The 18486-nt window shown below is 49.2% G+C and overlaps 2 protein-coding genes across 3 annotated transcripts in view; one reads left to right on the top strand and one right to left on the bottom strand.

Annotated features, from left to right (window-relative positions):
* myo10 (myosin X) overlaps window positions 1–10153 on the top strand; it is a 44409-nt gene extending 34256 nt beyond the window's left edge. Inside the window, exons 18-35 of one of the 2 annotated variants that reach the window (XR_009924114.1) lie at window positions 229–1338; window positions 1642–1762; window positions 1918–2161; window positions 2328–2423; window positions 2529–2622; window positions 3178–3233; window positions 3587–3729; window positions 3931–4122; window positions 4204–4361; window positions 4453–4576; window positions 5121–5418; window positions 5522–5729; window positions 5813–5949; window positions 6026–6146; window positions 6609–7085; window positions 7203–7394; window positions 7551–9771; window positions 9811–10153. Coding sequence is in view for 1 of the 2 variants with exons in the window: in XM_062404747.1 (XP_062260731.1) it covers window positions 229–1338; window positions 1642–1762; window positions 1918–2161; window positions 2328–2423; window positions 2529–2622; window positions 3178–3233; window positions 3587–3729; window positions 3931–4122; window positions 4204–4361; window positions 4453–4576; window positions 5121–5418; window positions 5522–5729; window positions 5813–5949; window positions 6026–6146; window positions 6609–7085; window positions 7203–7394; window positions 7551–7670 (3891 nt within the window). In the remaining variant the exon portion in view is untranslated. Of the gene's footprint in view, window positions 1–228; window positions 1339–1641; window positions 1763–1917; window positions 2162–2327; window positions 2424–2528; window positions 2623–3177; window positions 3234–3586; window positions 3730–3930; window positions 4123–4203; window positions 4362–4452; window positions 4577–5120; window positions 5419–5521; window positions 5730–5812; window positions 5950–6025; window positions 6147–6608; window positions 7086–7202; window positions 7395–7550 lie in introns of both variants that reach the window. The other variant, XM_062404747.1, reaches the window with a different exon arrangement.
* Window positions 10154–11189: 1036 nt separating this feature from the next.
* marchf11 (membrane-associated ring finger (C3HC4) 11) lies at window positions 11190–17673 on the bottom strand. Its single transcript, XM_062404746.1, has 4 exons — window positions 16955–17673; window positions 12785–12940; window positions 12282–12474; window positions 11190–11958 (listed from the first exon to the last, which is right to left on the bottom strand). The coding sequence occupies exons 1-4, from the start codon at window positions 17318–17320 to the stop codon at window positions 11636–11638; spliced, it is 1038 nt and encodes a 345-aa protein (XP_062260730.1). The 5' UTR covers window positions 17321–17673; the 3' UTR covers window positions 11190–11635.
* Between the last annotated feature and the right edge of the window lie 813 nt (window positions 17674–18486).

Raw genomic sequence — 18486 nt, 5'->3', positions numbered from 1 at the left:
TCTTCTTCGTCGTAAAAGATCACGTGGATTAAACTTTCAAGAATTTGGTAGAAATTATTATTGAAAAGAAAAAGATTCCAGAAGGAAAGTAATAAAAAATTAGGCATGAAATTCTTTCATTTTTACGAAATCAGCAGATTTGGAGTTTTCATAAAGATTTGAGCAGCAGTCTTTTTGTACCATGAGCACCGGCAGTGTTGGGAACATCACTTTCTTTTCTGTCCTCAGGCTGAGGAGACCAGAAAGCTGGAGGAGACCAGAAAGCTGGAGGAGACCAGAAGGCTGGAGGAGACCAGAAGGCTGGAGGAGACCAGAAGGCTGGAGGAGACCAGAAGACTGGAGGAGACCAGTAGGCTTGAGGAGACCAGTAGGCTGGAGGAGACCAGAAGGCTGGAGGAGACAAGTAAGCTGGAGACCAGAAGGCTGGAGGAGACCAGTAGGCTGGATGACCTGCATCGTGCTGAGGAGTTGGCCTCTCTGGTTTCGGCTCAGTTGCCGCCTGCCATGGCTGCAGGAACATCACCAGACGCTCTAGAGGAGCTGGAGTCAGCCGAGACTTGTGAGGGGGCAATTCGTCCCCATGAAGCAACTCAGGTGGAGGAGATCCTACGACTGGAGCGGGAGATCCAGGCGCTGCAGAGGCAGAAGGAGCGCCAGGAGCTCTCCCTGACGGAGGCCTCCCTGAACCGCCTGCAGCTGCTCCGGGACCAGGAGCTCAAGCGGCTGGAGGACGAAGCCTGCAAGGCGGCGCAGCAGTTCTTAGACTCGCTGAACTTTGATGAGATCGACGAGTGTGTGAGGAACATTGAGAGTTCCTTGGGAGTCAGCGAGGAGGACGAGAAGGAGAGGGACAGTGGACGGAGGAGAGGCGGTGAGGAAGAGGAGGTCGATGAAGGATTTGAGGCTGATGACGAGGCCTTTAAAGACTCTCCGAACCCGAGTGAGCACGGCCACTCAGACGGCCAACGGACTAGTGGGATCCGAACGAGCGATGACTCCTCTGAAGAAGACCCGTATGCCAATGACGGCGTTATCCCACCACTGCCTCCAACCACTGTTCTTCACCCGCCGCTGCCTTTACCGCCTGTGCCGCCAGCCTGCCACAGTGCATCGGCTTCATCCGAGGCTCAGTCTGATGACCTGGTGGAGCTCATACCGCCAAACGAGGATTCAGACTACGACCAGGATGACTACGACGAGGGCGCCATCGTGTCAAGTGGCAGCGTGGCGTTCTCCAACCCTCGCAGCGGGCAGTGGTCTCCAGACTACCGCGGCTCGGTTGGCACCTACAATAGCTCAGGGGCTTACCGCTTCAGCTCGGAGGGAGCTCAGTCATCAGTGAGTATCCTAGATGTGTTGTGTAAGCTGCAGAAGGAACTCAGAATGACCAACGGGCGAATGAGACATTGTCCACGTGTCTTAGGTTGTGCCACTGGCAGCTCAGGCGTCATGAGGCTACGTAGAGGGCTAGTCAGAGAGCTTTCAGTTTTAGATGGAATATAAACTTATCCTGAAGTATTTGAAAAGCTCAAATCAGTCAGAATGTTTCAAACCAATTGGAAACAAACTGAAAAAGCAGCTAATCCACTGCAGTACAGCGAACTCATTCGGTAACACTGCATCTGTTCTGATTCCTCTCAGTTTGAGGACAGCGAGGACGACTTCGACCGGTTTGACACAGACGACGAGCTCTCGTACCGCCGGGACTCGGTCTACAGCTGCGTCACACTCCCGTACTTCCACAGCTTCCTCTTCATCAAAGGTAACTCCCTCACTACTCACACGCTTTCAAATGGCGCCGAGATGAGAAGATTTCCCTCTAGATCTTTTACATGGACACGCCACCATTTTGAAAAGATTACAAGAACATTCTTTTTTTTGTGGTATTCTTTACATTCTGCTGGTTTCCTCTGGCAGGCGGTCTGATGAACACGTGGAAGCGGCGCTGGTGCGTTCTGAAGGACGAGACCTTCCTGTGGTTCCGAGCCAAGCAGGAGGCTCTGAAGCAGGGCTGGCTGCACAAGAAGGGAGGAGGCTCGTCCACGCTGTCCCGTCGGAACTGGAAACGCCGCTGGTTCGTGCTGCGGCAGAGCAAACTCATGTACTTCGAGAACGACGGCGAGGACAAGATGAAGGGCGTGATGGACATGCACAATGCAAAGTAAGACGTCCTCAAAGTCACGTTGCACGATGGATGGAGTCATACCTTCTGATTTAGTTATTTATTAGTAGTATTATTAATAATTAGCAGTGCTGAACACCTTCCAGACCAATACTCAATACTCAGAGAAGACACTGTGGTCATGAGTGTTTTCTGTGACGTGCAGAGAAATCATCGATAACACCGGTAAGGAGAATGGAATCGACATCGTGATGCCGGACAGGACCTACCACCTGATCGCAGAGTCTGCCGAGGACGCCAGGTAGGTCGGGTGAATGTTGGGCCTCCCGAACAAAAGCCAGGCTGGAAAGGATTGAATAAGATGTGTAAGTAGCAGAGTAATACAGTGAGTTCTCCATGGTTGCAGCCAGTGGTTCAGCGTGCTGAGTCAGGTCCACGGCGCCACCGAGCAGGAGATCAAAGAGATGCACGACGAACAGGCCAACCCCCAGAACGCTGTGGTGAGCACCGGCCCACCTGGTTTCATGTAGAGAAATATTAAAGAGATCAATCAAATAAGCACATTTAACAAATGAAAGCAAATATTCAAACCAAAAAAACATTTCAACCATCACTGATCAAGACTGATTCTGAACCTCTGTCTCTGTCTCTGTCTCTGTCTCTGTCTCTCTGTCTCTCTCTCTGTCTGTGTCTGTCTCTGTCTCTCTCTCTCTCTCTCTCTCTCTCTCTCTCTCTCTCTCTGTCTGTCTCTGTCTCTGTCTCTGTCTCTGTCTCTCTGTCTCTGTCTCTGTCTCTCTGTCTCTGTCTCTGTCTGTCTCTGTCTGTCTCTGTCTGTCTCTGTCTGTCTCTGTCTGTCTCTGTCTTTGTCTCTGTCTCTGTCTCTGTCTCTGTCTCTCTGTCTCTGTCTCTGTCTGTCTCTGTCTGTCTCTGTCTGTCTCTGTCTCTGTCTCTCTCTCTCTCTCTCTCTCTCTCTCTCTCTCTCTCTCTCTCTCTCTCTCTCTCTCTCTCTCTCTGTCTCTCTCTCTCTCTCTTTCTCTCTCTCTCTCTCACTTCAGGGGACTTTGGATGTGGGGATGATCGATTCCGTTTGCGCATCAGATAATCCAGAGAGGTGAGAACCGATATCAAGTCTTTGTGTGTCTTCAAGTTTTCCATGCGTCATTTGTAAAGTGTCAGTCAGACAGAAGCCAGCGCTCCTCGCTCAGATCGTCCACGTCTTCTTCTGTGGTGTCACCGTTTGCTGCGGCCATTTAAGATATGTCCACTTTTAATTTTGTGGTCAAAATGGACAAAAATTCCCTAGCGGAGAATCTCCTGTTCATGTCTGAAGATGGTCAGAGACTCTACCACAAATATTTAGTCTGTGTCTCTTCTTTTTTGGGATCTTCCCTCGAAGGTCAACCAGGTGACTGAGATTTCAGAGCGTCTGTTCTTATCCTCACCATCGTTTCTCGTCCTTCTCAGGTCAAACTCCTTCGTCATGATCACAGCCAACCGCGTGCTGCACTGCAACGCCGACACGCCCGAGGAGATGCACCACTGGATCACACTGCTGCAGCGCTCCAAGGGAGACACCCGGGTGGACGGCCAGGAGTTCATCATCCGAGGTGAGGGGGAATCTCTTTAAGTGGCTGGAGTCTATCCCACAATGCATTTAGGCAGACACTCAGCAGCAGAGCAACAACACACAGTCATGGACAAAGGTCCTGGAAGTTGCTTTGTGTTTATTTAGTTGCTTTGACTGCACACGTTGTCTGACAGAGATGTGAGAAAGAAGCATCATCATGTAACTCCTTCTCTCTCTCCAGGCTGGTTGCACAAAGAGATGAAGAACAGTTCCAAAGCGTCGCTGAAACTGAAGAAGCGCTGGTTCCTGCTTACCCACAATTCCCTGGACTACTATAAGAGCTCTGAGCGCAACGCCCTGAAGCTGGGAACACTGGTGCTGAACAGCCTCTGCTCCGTGGCTCAGCCGGACGAGAAGCTCTTCAAAGAGACCGGTAAGAAAGGGACGAGTCGCCGGCAGAGTCAGGTCGGGTCCGATGTGTTGTTTCATCCTCCCTCTCCTCGCTCGCTCTCAGGCTACTGGAGCGTGATCGTGTACGGCCGCAAACACTCGTACCGTCTCTACTGCAAGCTGCTGAACGAGGCCACGCGCTGGGCCAACGCCATCCAGAACGTCATCGACGCCAAAGCTCCCATCGACACGCCCACGCAGCAGCTCATCCAGGACATCAAGGTAGGAAGCTCGTCGGCTGCACGGCCGTGCAAACTGCCGTTCACCGTGTGACAGTCAGCTGATGTGTGTCACACTGATCTGCTCTCTGCAGGAGAACTGTCTGAACTCGGAGGTGGTGGAGCAGATCTACAAGAGGAACCCCATCCTTCGCTACAGCCACCACCCGCTGCACTCGCCTCTGCTGCCGCTGCCTTACGGAGACATCCACGTCTCGGGTGAGTAGGAGCTACAGAGGAGGGTCGTATCAGAGGAACCGGCTTCCTGGATCAGTCAAATATCATTGAATACTTTTGTCCTTCACCTCATGAAGACTCCAACAGAGAGGATTATTGCATTTTCCCCCTAAACGAGATATATTAAGAAAGAACCGGTTATATCCACTTACTATGATACATTAAATGACCACGACATGAATCCCAAGTCCATCCTCTTCCAACATTTTCTTAAATCAAATCCAACTGACTATAAAGATTCAGGTTCTGGACTGAAAAGCACAGAATTATGAAGAGAAAAAAATGTGATGTATTGATTTTAATAGAGAGTTAATTAGACAAAACTATCAATAAGTAACTGAGGCAGTTCTCAGTGTACAAACACTTTGAGCATTTTTAAAGGGAGTTTGGTGACACTGCCTGAAGCTACACAGGCTTCAGGTGAAAAGTGGCACATGTGGACATTAACCTCACACTTACATTCGTGGAGCTACAGGATCACAATCCAGAGACCCTCACTGACCTCTTCCCTTCATCCCTCGTTCAGCTCAACGACAGAGAAGCTACACGACGCTCCAGGACGAAGCCCTCAAGGTGTTCAGCTCTCTGCAGCACTTGGAGGGCGTGGCCGACCCCGTGCCCATCATCCAGGGCATCCTGCAGACGGGCCAGGAGCTCAAGCAGCTGCGGGACGAGCTCTACTGTCAGCTGGTCAAGCAGACCACACGAGCGCCGCAGCCGGGAAGCACCGGGAACCTCTGCACCTGGAAGATCCTGGCCTGCATGTCCTGCACCTTCATCCCGACCAGGAGCATCCTCAGATACCTCAAGTTCCACCTGAAGAGGTACCGGCATGTGCACAAAAGGATGAAGAATGATTCATCTCCAATTCTCTTTGTAAATGTCTGAATCTTTGTTACCAATAACATCTCATTTCCCTCTCTGCAGGACTCGAGAGCTCCTCCCCGGCTCGGAGATGGATCGGTACGCCGCCTTCGCCCTGGACTGCTTGAGAAGGACTCGATCCAGGGAGAACGTCCCGTCGCAGGAGGAGATCCGCTCCATCGTGGCACGGCAGGACATGAGCACCACCGTTCACTGCCACGGAGGAGGCTCCTGCAAGATCACCATCAACTCACACACGACGGCCGGAGAGGTGGGTGACACTGGCACATGGTGCATTGTGGTGAAGCTGGAATCGACAGAGAATTTAGATCCTGCTGTGTGTGTGTGCGTCAGGTGGTGGAGAAGCTGATCCGCGGCCTGGCCATGGAGGACAGCAGGAACATGTTTGCTCTGTTCGAACACAACGACACCATCGAGAAAGCCATCGAGAGCCGCTCGGTGGTGGCCGACGTCCTCGCCAAGTTTGAAAAGTAAGTGTATGCGTGTGTTTGTCTGCGTTTGTTCCTTTGAGTTTTGTGTGTTATTAACTCGCTCTCTGGCCTCCAGGCGTTCAGCGATTCCAGACGAACACAACTCCGGATGGAAGTTTTACTTCAAGCTCTACTGCTTCCTGGACTCAGACAATGTTCCCAGAGACAGCGTGGAGTTCGCCTTCATGTTTGAACAGGTGAGAAGAAGCCAGTCACCTCCCAGCTGTGCAGAGACGACTGAGGCAAAGCTTAGTTGTACCCTTACAGGGAATAAAGGGTTTCATCCAAAGATTATTTCGCAGAATTTAAACTATTGTCTGTTATCCGACGGTGAATTAAATAAGAATCTAAAAAAACTCAAATCTATTTTGATACACTTTTCCATAATTGGGTTTAAGCGGTTTTCTTTTGATAAGAAATCGAGAACAGGTGCTCCACATGTCGACTTCTGACTCTGCAGGTGTGTTTCTGAGGCGAGGAACCTTCCTGTAGAACCCATTAACCCCATCAGGCTGTTTTGTGATAATACCACACAACCTTGTGGCCCGATTTCCTTATTATCTGATATGTTATTTATTTATTTATTATTATCTATTTCAAGAAACTAAAGCCTCCATCGAGGTAGCTGTGTTAAGACTGTCTGTGTCTGCTGTCTCCAGGCCCATGAAGCCGTCATCCGTGGTCGCTATCCGGCCCCTGAGGAGACTCTGCAGTTCCTGGCTGCCCTGAGACTTCAGTACCTCCTGGCCGATCACAGCTCCCAGGCCAACGTCCCGGAGATGTCCCAGGTGTTCCCCATGGCGCGATTACGAGCCCGGGTGCAGAACTCTGCCAAGACATTCGCCCCAGGCACCGGCTCCGTGGCCGACCGCTCGGGCACGGCGGAGAGGAAACGCTCGAGCTTCCTGGAAGGAACATTGAGGCGGAGCTTCAGGAGCGGCTCGATGAGTCGGCAAAAGCTGGAGGAGGAGAACAGCCTGGAGGCCTGGATGAGGGAGGAGGCGGCGGCGGTGAGAACCAGCGTGATGGACAAGTGGAAGAAACTGCAGGGGATGAACCAGGAGCAGGCCATGGTGAAATACATGTCTCTGGTGAAGGAGTGGCAGGGATACGGATCCACGCTGTTCAACGTCGAGGTGAGTAGAAATAATCTCATTTTATTAACAGAACGCAGGAGTCCAGAGCGGTGTCAGTCTCCCTTCTGGTCAGTCGTCCTCAGCAGCCGGACCTCAGTGTGCTTCATGTGGTTTCAGTGCCGGGACGGATCGTTCCCCTGCGACCTGTGGTTGGGCGTGAGCCGAGAGGCCATATCGGTGTACAAGCGAGGGGAGCCCTGGCCTCTGGAGGTTTTCCCATATGAACAGATTCTCTCCTTCGGCGCCCCGCTGGCCAACTCATACAAGATCGCCGTGGAGGGCCGGGAGCTGGTCTTCGAAACCCCAATGGTTCGTACAGCAAAGCAAATCCTCCTTCAGAGCAGTTGTTAAAAGAATAACATCAAAACCGTCAGATCTTTTTTCAGTCGTCCAAATGCATTCAGATCATGAAATGAGACACCAGCTGTAATTCTTCACTAACGTTGCTCCTCCTCACCTCTGCAGGTCATGGACATTGCCAAGTTGATGAAGGCCTACATCAGCATGATCGTCAAGAAGCGCTACAGCAACTGTCAGTCGGTCAGCAGCCACGGCAGCCACGGCAGCCAGTGTAGCGCCTGGTGAAGGTCTTGACCTCATGGCTGTGTGCCGGAGCGCCACCGACGGGCCGAGTGTGGACGCCCGTCCTCGGCGCTGGGGAAAGAGCAGCTTGTACATTTGACTCTGTGAATGCTGGAGACAAACCCCAATGCTCTTAATGGTAACTCGCTCAAATGACTGTTGTGACTGGTCCCACTCCGAAACACCTCATCGGCACACACCACAGATCAGAACTGTAACAGAAGGAAGGTTCGATATCATTTCAAAATGGAAGGAACAAACGACCAAAGCCTTTTCGGAGATTTTCCCACAAGGAAACTGACCTGCAAGAAACAACTGGAAAACACAGATTATCAAGTGCAGGCAAAACGCTCACAGCACAAGAAGCAGTCGACATGCAGAACTTAAACTGGAATCAAAACCAGCAGCTATTCAAATTATGTGTAAAGCTACAGCGCTAAAAGGGTTTCAGTTTGAGAGCAGGACTCATGGATTTCACGGTGAGATTTTCTAAAGCTTGCACTCAAATAGCTCTGCTTGTGCTCAAACTGTGTATTTGCACCCAGATACTCTGTTGTTGGACGGATCTCCTGCGCTCCAGCTTCAGCTCTACGTCAAACATCTGGTCTGGGATTTCATGCGCTGCTCCCGCCCTCCTCAGCTTTATCATTACACAGTCCTCCCATCGCAAGGAAAGCGAGGGCACCCAGACCATAGTAGACATTTAAAGATCACACAGAGGCGGCGTGAACGTGAAGCTGGAGCAAAGGCAATCTGAGTGCAAGCGCACAGATTGAGCTCAAGCAGGGGCTTTGTGTGAGTGCAGGCTTGTGAGTAAAAGTTTTACAAAATCTCCATGTTAAATCAATGAGTCCTTCTCTCTCACTTAAAGACCACACTCTTGAATAGAGGTGAAAATATCTGTTGGTGTAAGATAAGTTTATCAAATATAATATACAAGAGATTCCACTTCTCCAACACCAAAGAAAATCTGATTTCATTTAACAGGACGTTGTTTGCTCATCTGTTCTCATGTTGTCATGTTGTTAACTCAATGTGGTCGTGTTTCGACTTGCAAAAAGGTTATTTCTTCATGATGCTAACATAACTGTCGGGGGAGAGGGTGGTTAACTGGGGGTTTGTGTGTGTGTCTGTTTGTGTGTCTTTGTGTGTGTGTCTGTCTGTGTGTGTGTGTGAGAGAGAGAGGTGTGTTGACAGGCTGTCCGAATGTGAAAAAACTAAAGCAGAGAGCCTTCACACCGTTTCCTCTGCTTTGACAAACTCTGGGACTGGACGTCTATATTTTTCTTATTGTCTCCAGAATCTGTTCAATGTAAATAATTTGCAGCTCAAAACATTTCCACTTTGAAGTCGGCTGTGGTGAGGGATTTACGCTGAGATACGAAGGTCACACAAGTGCCTCTTCAAAATAAAGCAGGATGAACGCCAATCAGATTTTGATATCAGCCAGAGTCTGGTGGAGGTGCTGCCACATTACCTGCAACTACCAATGAACCTGTTCACTGCAGAATCTGTCCATCCACGCAAATCTCTCAAGGTAGATTTTAAAATCCTCTTTATTCTTTCAAGAGACTTTAACAGAGTCAAGAGGCAGAGTGAGGCAGACTGCAGCATCAGCTCCAACACAAAGAACTCCAACACCTGCATATCATCGGATCAGGGAATTCAAAATTCAAAAGTGTGTCAATGTCCAGATGAACAAATTGTATAAGGTGGTTATCCACTGGTAATGAGAAGGAGAGCCTCACATGCATAAACAAACACATATACACCTGGTAATTCTCATCAAGTCACCAAACTTCCTCAAAACAGGAATTAAATTTAGTCCAAATTAAAATGACCATTGCGTCGGGTAGATATCTGATCTTTGTCAGCCTCTGCTGGCAGCAAGTAGGAACTGAGACAACACAAAGCTCCCTTAAACTACAGTCAGTAGTATAGGGGTTTGTTCCCGGTCATTTTAGATAAAAACATGATGTAAATACTAAAGAAATTCCTAATTGCTGACGTCAAACCTTCAACTAATCGGCAGGCGAAGTCTCCAACGTGCTTGAATCCTCGTTTTCAGTTCTTGTGCCTTTGGACAGTTTGGACAGTTTGGACAGTTTGCAGTTTGGACAGTTTGCAGATGGACAGTTTGCAGTTTGGACAGTTTGCAGTGGAACATTCCTTCAACATTTCACTGGAGCTCCGCGGGCGGCAGATCCATCCAAAGACGCGTGTGCAGGTTAATTCCACGGTGCCTTGCTGTATATTGAGAACCTTACTTTATGTTCTATGTGTGGTTTCCACTTTTTTTGGTATAATGTTATATATATTATATAATCATGTGGCTGTACATTTTATACTTCTGTTGTTTTTCCTGAATGATGACCACGTTTCCAACACACAGTGGATCTTATACCGGTATCCTTTATAAAAATCAATCTGTATGAGTTGTTTTATGTATTAAAAGGATGATTCTAACAATAAATGGTTGCATATTTGATTTAAAGGTGTATTCAGTTAGACTTTCTCCTTTTCCCCACTTGTGAGTTATCTGCAGTAGTTGTGTGTGTAGTGTGTTCATAGTTCCATTATTAGTGACGTCAGGTCAACTACACATTATGCAGACAAACAACACTGCTCTCTGTGTATACAAATATTCTTTATACATTACATCCATGTTACATTCAAAAGAAATAGAAACACAGCCAACAGCTAAAGTCACATTCAAGTCGTCACCAAGAACCGAGTCAAGAACCGATCCCCGAGCCTGAAGACCCGACACACATCCCAGAGCAGCACAGAGCTCCTGGAAGCTCAACAGAGGGGACACATCAAAACATTGAGTTTAACAGCAGCTTCAACACCGGCACAAATCATCTGAGGATCGATCCCGTGTAGCAGCAGAGACTGTTGTTGACTCACCAGAGATAAGAAATGAATCCTCCTTCTGACATCAGGGGGTTCTGTTGTGCTCAATCTGCCTCGTTCACTGATCCTGAAGGCTCAAGGGTCAAAGGCAGGATGGGAAACACACCGGGTTCTTCTGAATGATTCCACTGAAGGAGAATCCTGTGACAGAAGGTTCTCGTTGGGTTTCTACCAAGATTTAACATTTAAATGCTAACCAACAACTGATCAGAGACTGTAAACAAAGATGGAGGACATGACTGCCCCCTGGTGGCTATAGTGCATCACATGTGTCCTCCATGTTAGAAGACGGCACATGGATCAAACTAAAAGGGTCACGTTTCTCAAAGATCATCACATTGATGTATTTTCAAGTGTTCACGTTTGGTCTTAATTAGTTATTTGATGATATAATAAACGGGTTGATTGACAGCTGAGAATGCCACGGGCATGGTTGATTGAGCATGTGCATCAACGGGACCTCCTACCCCCCCCCCCCCCCATGGTCTTCTCCACGGTGCCAGATTACCAATCTTTGAAGAAATCGTCCAATTAAATCACAGTTGGATCCTTTCTAATTTAAATGCAGGAAAAACAGGTCCTGTAAAATAAAGAGCAGCCTGAATATTCAAAGATATTTAAAGATGTTTTTCTGAGCCCACATCAGCTTTAATGCTCTGTTCATCCCAACGACATGTGAATGAGCACTGGATGCTATGAATCAACCCAATTCCAAATACCTAAAGGTTGATTTAAGGGGATGTAGTGCTACGTGCACAGTATTCATAACTCTCACGTGGATGCACCGTCATCAGATGTGATTGACAGGTCCTCATCCCCCTCACCAGCGTCCCTCCTATGTGCAGCTTCATGCAATAACCACGAGTGTTATTTTTAACAAGGATTAAACCACATGTGGGTTCATTTAACTGTTGAGATGGTTTTGAGGACCGGCCCCAGAGCAAACTGTTTTAATACTTCATGTGGTAACACAAAGAAAGTGGAAAACACATCCCAGCAAAGCTCCAGTTGTCACGACCCAGTGGAACCATCAGGTGTCTGTTCACCTGGCGTTACACCGATGTGACACGGATGACGACCTCTCCGGAGTCACCGTCCTGGCTGAGGTTGTTCCGGGGCCCGAGGCCGGGGCAGAATGGGGCCCAACAGAGGCAGGTCCACGGCTGGGGCCCCAGCTGGGTGGAGTGTAAGGGGCCATCGGGCCCAAAGGTGGCCAGGGGCAACCAGAGCGTCCTGGGGGCCAATGAGGAATGACCCGTGCTCATCTCCTCCAAGTCCTTCGCCTTATCGTAACTCTGGACGTCCCAGTGGAGGTTCACGGCTCGCCAGCGCATGAAGACGCTGTACACTGCTGCCCCCTCATGGACAATCAGGCCTGTAGCAACGACAGAATCGGACACGCTGAAGAAATGTAAAAACTGTTGAAAATATTATGCAAATTCGAAATAGTCCCTTTCAGGCGGCAGGTCATATTCAGCATCAGGTGGTTTCTTTTATTTTCTTCTTCCACCTTCCAACACTACAGAGTTTATACAAAAGGATTTAAAACACACAAAAAACATCACACGTCTCTTTTTTTAAGTGTTTGTCGGATCCTCATCTGTCTCCTGGAGGCTCCACACTTACTTCACTTTAAAATAAAAGATAAGAAGTGAGTTGTGAGTTTGTATTGTAGTGTTTGTTCCATTCCCTCCTCACCTATGCAGACCAGGTCCATGAAGCCGTACATGCCGTAGCAGATCTGGAAGAGGACGTCCCGGCGCTGCCACACGGCCGCCGGGCTGAGAGCCGACCACAGCAGCCAGGAGATGCTGGCCACCAGGAAGAGGGAACCCAGGAACACGGCAATGATCTGCACCTTCTCCACCAGGGTGATGGTGATGGACTGCCACTGCAGGCAGAGGAGACAGAGAGAGAACACGTCTTTATCTGTGAACTCACATGAAGCTTGAATCCGGAGTAACAGGAACACAACATATATCTGACTGTGGCCGACTCCTCAGACAAAACTCAACAACTCAGACCAGCTGAGGTTTTTGGAGATAGTGGTCCTGACTGAACTGAGGTCCTTTGAAGCAGAGAGGATGAAATCAGGTTTCAAGGTTTTCTCCTAAAGGCTCCTTGAAGAAATGTGACCAGGTCTGGAACCCTGTCTGTCCCTCATCGGTCCTCTGGATGTGGTTGTTGGTGCAGTGCTCTACCTGCCACGGCCTCTTCATGTTGATGGCGATGACGTGGAAGCGGTAGCAGCAGAGCTCGCAGGTCCAGCACCCCCGCTCGCTGATCCACTTCAGCAGGCAGTGCTGGTGGGTGTACCGGACCGAGCCGTCACACCGGCACGGGTTCAACAAGTCGCCCTGGAGGTCAGAGAGAGGGCAAAGGTCACAGTACTATAAAGAGAAGACATTGATTTGATAAAAGCACTTTAAGACATTCACAAGTGGAAAATAGCTGGAATTCTAAAAACCAGAATAACTAGAACGGCACGTTGATTCATATTCATGTCTCGGCTGGAATTCTTCTTTGAGTCTGTCCACTTCCTGTTGCACCAGTGTGAGAAGAACATCGGGATCCTTCCAGGGACAGAAGGAAACTCACTTCCTGTTCAGTATTCAAAGCGTCTCCATCTCACCTCCAGTGAGGAAGGTGTGTGTGTGTTTACCGTCCTTCTCTTCCAGCAGGAAGACACACGATCTGTTCAGGGGCTTCGGCAGCATCGCTCAGATCAATGATCATCTCTCAGGGCTACACTCACGGATATGAGCAGGAGGACATTAATCATTGAAGACACAGATTTGTGCTTCTGTCTTTTCCTCGGGAAGCCATTACTGCAGCGTTGACCTGCCGGCTGAGCTGTGAGTGGCATATTAATAGTGTATTAAGGTCAGTGGTCAGGAAGCTCGTTCTTCATCATGTCATGAAAACCTTGTGGGTTTGATAGGACCTCGGAGTCTTCGTCTTGAATGAAGTGACGCGGCGGATGTGATTGATAAAAAACAACATCTTGGAGTCTGAATCCTCGAACGGCCCAAACGTGCACGTATTCCTGGATTATGATACAACTAGATGCTTAGCTATACAATATGCCGACACACACACACACTACTGGTGACACCTCTATCTTAACATCTGTCTTTACTGCTCCATCTCTATCTGAGTTCTTCTTCAGTACAAGCACAGTTTTCTATGTGTTTTCCCTGTTAATAGTGAGGTTAAAGGGATAGTTCACAGAAAAACAAACTTCTTATCTACTAACCACTGTGCCGATGAAGGGGGGGGGGGGGGGTAGGTGTACGAGACAGTGTGTTGCAGCAGATTTGGATGCAATATAAGTAAACAGCGAATTAGACTTCAGACGTAATAAAACAACAGAAGAAACCTAACATGCTCCGCCATTTAAGTTTTAGTTTACAATCCACTGGAAGCAGCGCAGCTAGCTGACGTAGCCACGCGATGGTGACCGAGGGTCTGTGAACGCACCTGGTTAAGATCAACAGATCAATCGTGATTCGTGAATATGGGAATACAACTTTTTTTTAGAAGATTCAATCATTTATTTTCACTACGATCAATGGAGTCTAGAATTTAAAAGAAGGCAAGCGAGGCTTCAACTGAAGGATGTAAATAGAAGTATGATATGTGGATGTCAGAGAGACAGGAAACAAGAGGAAAGAGAACCAGTGACATGGCGTCTTTGACCTCTCCACTTCCAGGAATCAACAGCTTCCCACTAAAGGAGAGCAAGTTATTTTATTATTATGATTTCGGGGGAACGTTCAAAGGAAATGTTCATGAAAATATAAAAATCACAACCTGCTGATGCTCGTGTTAAATGACATCTCACTCTCACTCCGTCTTCTCACACAGGAATATTTTAAGTGTGAAGTTTCTGTTTTGCAGTTTTCTTGGGAACCGGTGAGCTTGACCAGCCGGTGGCCTCGTATCAGAATCAAATATGAGTCTGGACCCGGAGGCAGAGCAATGAGATTAGCTCTGCTAATCGGCTATAGCCCACGTTCAGAAGACAGGATATTCACTTAGGCGCTCACTGGCCTGACTCCTCTTCCTCCAGCTCCGGTGGGGACGAACCGTCCCTCATCGAGTCTCGCTGTCAGGGACCAAACAGGCACACGGCGTGTCGGGTTTCAGAGCCAGAGTGTCCATTTGTCCCTGCTGGTCCACATCTGTCCGTCCAGCTCCAGGAAGACGAGCAGACAGATCGGCTGACGCAGCGCGTGGGGATGACGTTTATTATAAACAGATTATGATTCAGCCTTTTTCATCCACCTCGGATGTGATGGATATGAAGCAGTTTGATTCATTGGGTTTTGATTGTACACTGTGCACAGGAATAAACGTGCACTAAGAAAAGATGCAGCCTCTAAAGGGAACTTCTGCTTCCTCTTTCCAAATAAAAATACAGTAACGAAAATAGTAGTTTTGTCCAATAATCGTCCTGAATTAAATCTCACTCAGGAGTTCCCACAGCAGTTTGTGTTCCCTGATATTCAGCCTCTAGAGGAACTGTGGTGTAACTTCTCTCTCTGGCTTCCTCTCATGTATCAGACTTGAATGAAAATGGATTTTAAAATCTGGATTTGTGCTGGAACCATTTCCAAAGGCTGAGTTTTAGATTCTTCACACTAAACAAGACAATAACTCTTTGATTATCTAAGAATTTAGATAATGAACAGGAGACTTCAACGGTCCCCTGAACTCAACACTGACCAGACCGGCCTCAATTCACTGCCTTTTGTTTTAAAAACAAAGTGAAGCAGTGAAATGAAGGAGGAGAATTTACAGAGAGCTTGAACTCACAGAAGAATGGTACGAAGGGAGAGGTTTGATTTTCTTTTATGACGGAACCCGTCCTGAGTTAAGCCTGAAACATGCTTCTGCGACTGCGTCTGCGTCTTTTCACGCCGCTGTGGCGCAAGACTCGTTTTCATTCATGCTTCCCCAACCGTTGCGCGTCTTACAAAGCAATTCCGCGCCAGAACACTAGGCGGAGTAATGCTTTTTGTCGAGACGACCTTAGAGACGCCTTCTTTCTTCTTCGTCGATTGTTTATTTACATAGCCACTGCGGCTCCTCGTAGCCTTTTTCTGGCGGACAAATCCGCCAGTCAGTGACAGGTTATACAAGTGATCATACTATCGGATATCTTCTGCCAAGTGCTCTTCTATTTGGTCCATATTCGTTCTTCTAAATCTTCCGTGATTTCTGCCGGTATTATGGGGCATGAAACCGGAAATGCAGCTCCAGAAGGGATGTAGAGCAGACCAATCACAGCCTTGCGGGCTGAGTGAGCTTGCGGAGCTTTGCCGTAAATTTTAGAAAAGGGGGTCGACACCCGTCAGCACGTAAGGAGGGATACATAAGCACGTAAGGGACCCGGAAGGGCTCTTGCGCTTACGGGCCCGTGAAAACGCAGAAGCATGTTTCAGGCTTTAGAACCTGTTTTCAGAGCATGTTGACCTCTGACCCTGTGAATCCTCACTCAGGAACGTTCTACACACGTTGAACAGTTTCACGTTTCTGTCCAAACCTCCATAAAAATATGTAAACCAACAAATGCTGCTTTGATAAGTTATTTCAGCTCTAGTTGTGTAGTGGAGAGCATTAACCAAAGAGAACCTCCAAACTCACTGTGTCCTGCCTTGCTCCAGTTCTCATGTCACAGCTGACTGTAACGATTCTGTCTCCACACAAAGGATGTCCACCGGAAACCCGGGACACCGAGCTCCTGCTCTAGTTCTCCTCTGGCTACCCTTCTATTCCCCTTGGCTCCTGCTCTAGCTCTCCTCTGGCTCCTGCTCCTGCTCTAGCTTTCCTCTGGCTCTGGCTCTAGCTCTCCTCCTGCTCCTGCTCTAGCTCTCCTCTGGCTCTCGCTCTAGCTCTCCTCCTGCTCCTGCTCTAGCTCTCCTCTGGGTCCTCCTCTGGCTCTCGCTCTAGCTCTCCTCCTGCTCCTGCTCTAGCTCTCCTCTGGGTCCTCCTCTGGCTCTCGCTCTAGCTCTCCTCTGGCCCATGCTCCTGCTCTAGCTCTCGCTCTAGCTCTCCTCCTGCTCCTCCTCTGGCTCTCGCTCTAGCTCTCCTCTGGCTCCTGTTCTAGCTATCCTCTGGACCCTGCTCCAGCTCTCGCTCTAGCTCTCCTCCTGATCATGCTATAGCTCTCGCTCTCCTCTGGCTATCGCTCTAGCTCTTCTCTCGCTCTAGCTGCTCACCAACCGGTCGAGGCATATATCGCCCACATTGAGTTTGGTTCTAGAGGTTTCAGTCGCCTGCTCATTCCTGGAACCCCCCCCCCCCCCCAACACTCCCCGCCACGGGGGTCTGACCCGGGTCCGCCCACGAGCCGGAGCAGCACTCACCTGCTCGGCTCCTTGGAAGCAGATGCGGCAGCTGGGGGTCGGGATGCACGTGTCACTGCTGCAGCTCGAGTGCATCGCCTGCGTCTGGCACGCTGCTCCCCCCACCGCCCCATCCTCGCTGGAGAAGTCCCCCCGGTTGGATTCCTGCGGGTCGCCCGCAAACGTGTCCCCGCAGCCCCGGTCCTCCTGACAGTCCTCCCGACGGTCCTCCCCTTCGTCCCGCTCCTCTCGCTCCTCTGCCGGCTGCGCCTGGTCCTCGTCCCCGGGATGCGGACGTCCTCGGGGGGCGCTCGGTTCTTCCTCCCAGGTGTGGCGGTGGGTGATGGCGGCGCCCCCCCTCGCCTCTCCCTCCTCGGTGCTCATCATCAACTCAAGTGTCGGAATTAAATTGCATAGATGTCCTCCAGCCCTGCGAGCCGTGATGCAGATCCCGGATCCCTGATCCCGGACCCCTTCGTTCCGTGGACGCCGAGCCGCGGATCAGCAGCCAGATCCCCGCCGGTGCTGCGGCCCGTCCGCCGGCTGAACCCGCCTCCTCCGCTCCGGGGACCCGGGGAGCGTTTCCGAGCAGCAGCGTCCAGGCATCGCAGCGGGAATCAACCCGACCTGAAGCTCCGGATTCCCGTCTCCCTCTTCCCTTTCCTCCCCCTCTGCCTCCGCCTCTTTGGTCCAAGCTGACAGCTACACAACACGCAACACACAACACACAACAACACGAACCCGACACACACACACACTTGTATCTAAGTGAGCCCATGATAAAATAAATAAATACCACTTTTATTGTATTTCTGATTTAAGTATAGTTTATAGCACCAGACTGTAATCGCAATAGTTTTTACTGTATCGTGTTTATTCTGTTTTTTACATCCACACATCTGTGTTGTGATTTTTTTTTTTGGGGGGGGGTGTACAGGAAAATACCTCGGCACTCATTGACGTCATGCATCCTGAACCTTCACCTAATATTAACAGTCCATTGATAAATTGTGTCCTCACTCTGTAGGTCTATGCTCCAATGTCCTCACTAATATAGAAGTACAGGAACACACTTGTACTTGTATCAGCTACAGATGAAGTGGTGTGGAAACTACAGTGACCAAAACTATCACAGTTATCAGTATTATCGCAGTATTGTTAAAATGAAGTACACAAACTGGAGTAATTTCACGTTTTACATTGACATAAAATATGATCAACCGAATCATCGCAGTAATAAAGGATTAAATACACACATACACACACACACGCACACACTGATGTGTCCATGTGCCGCTGAGAGTCTTTCTGTCCAGAACCCTCGTGTGGTGAGTCCAGCTCAGGAAACAGAATGGACGCGTCCCAGGGGACAGAACCAATCAATCACATCATCATCCCATTAGTATGATGGAGGAGGTAACTATCCAGACCCATGAAGACACCACGTCAGCAGCTGGAGACAAGATGAGCTGCATCATCTTCACAGCTCACCTGGTCTCATTCAAGGGTTTGTTTGGGGAGTTCTGGGGGGGGGGGGGTTCTGGGCCAAACTC

Source organism: Platichthys flesus, chromosome 14 (assembly GCF_949316205.1).
Source record: "Platichthys flesus chromosome 14, fPlaFle2.1, whole genome shotgun sequence".
In the NCBI taxonomy this organism is placed as follows: Eukaryota; Metazoa; Chordata; class Actinopteri; order Pleuronectiformes; family Pleuronectidae; genus Platichthys; species Platichthys flesus.
This window is presented reverse-complemented; position numbering and strand designations above follow the sequence as displayed.

Excerpts from the sequence above, each read along its gene's own strand:
- marchf11 (XM_062404746.1), bottom strand. The coding sequence starts at position 17,320 with ATGATGAGCACCGAGGAGGGAGAGGCGAGGGGGGGCGCCGCCATCACC. Across the intron at positions 12,941-16,954 it reads GCTTCCAAGGAGCCGAGCAG|GGCGACTTGTTGAACCCGTG; the intron begins GTGAGTGCTGCT and ends TCTGACCTCCAG. Across the intron at positions 12,475-12,784 it reads ACATGAAGAGGCCGTGGCAG|TGGCAGTCCATCACCATCAC; the intron begins GTAGAGCACTGC and ends CTCTGCCTGCAG.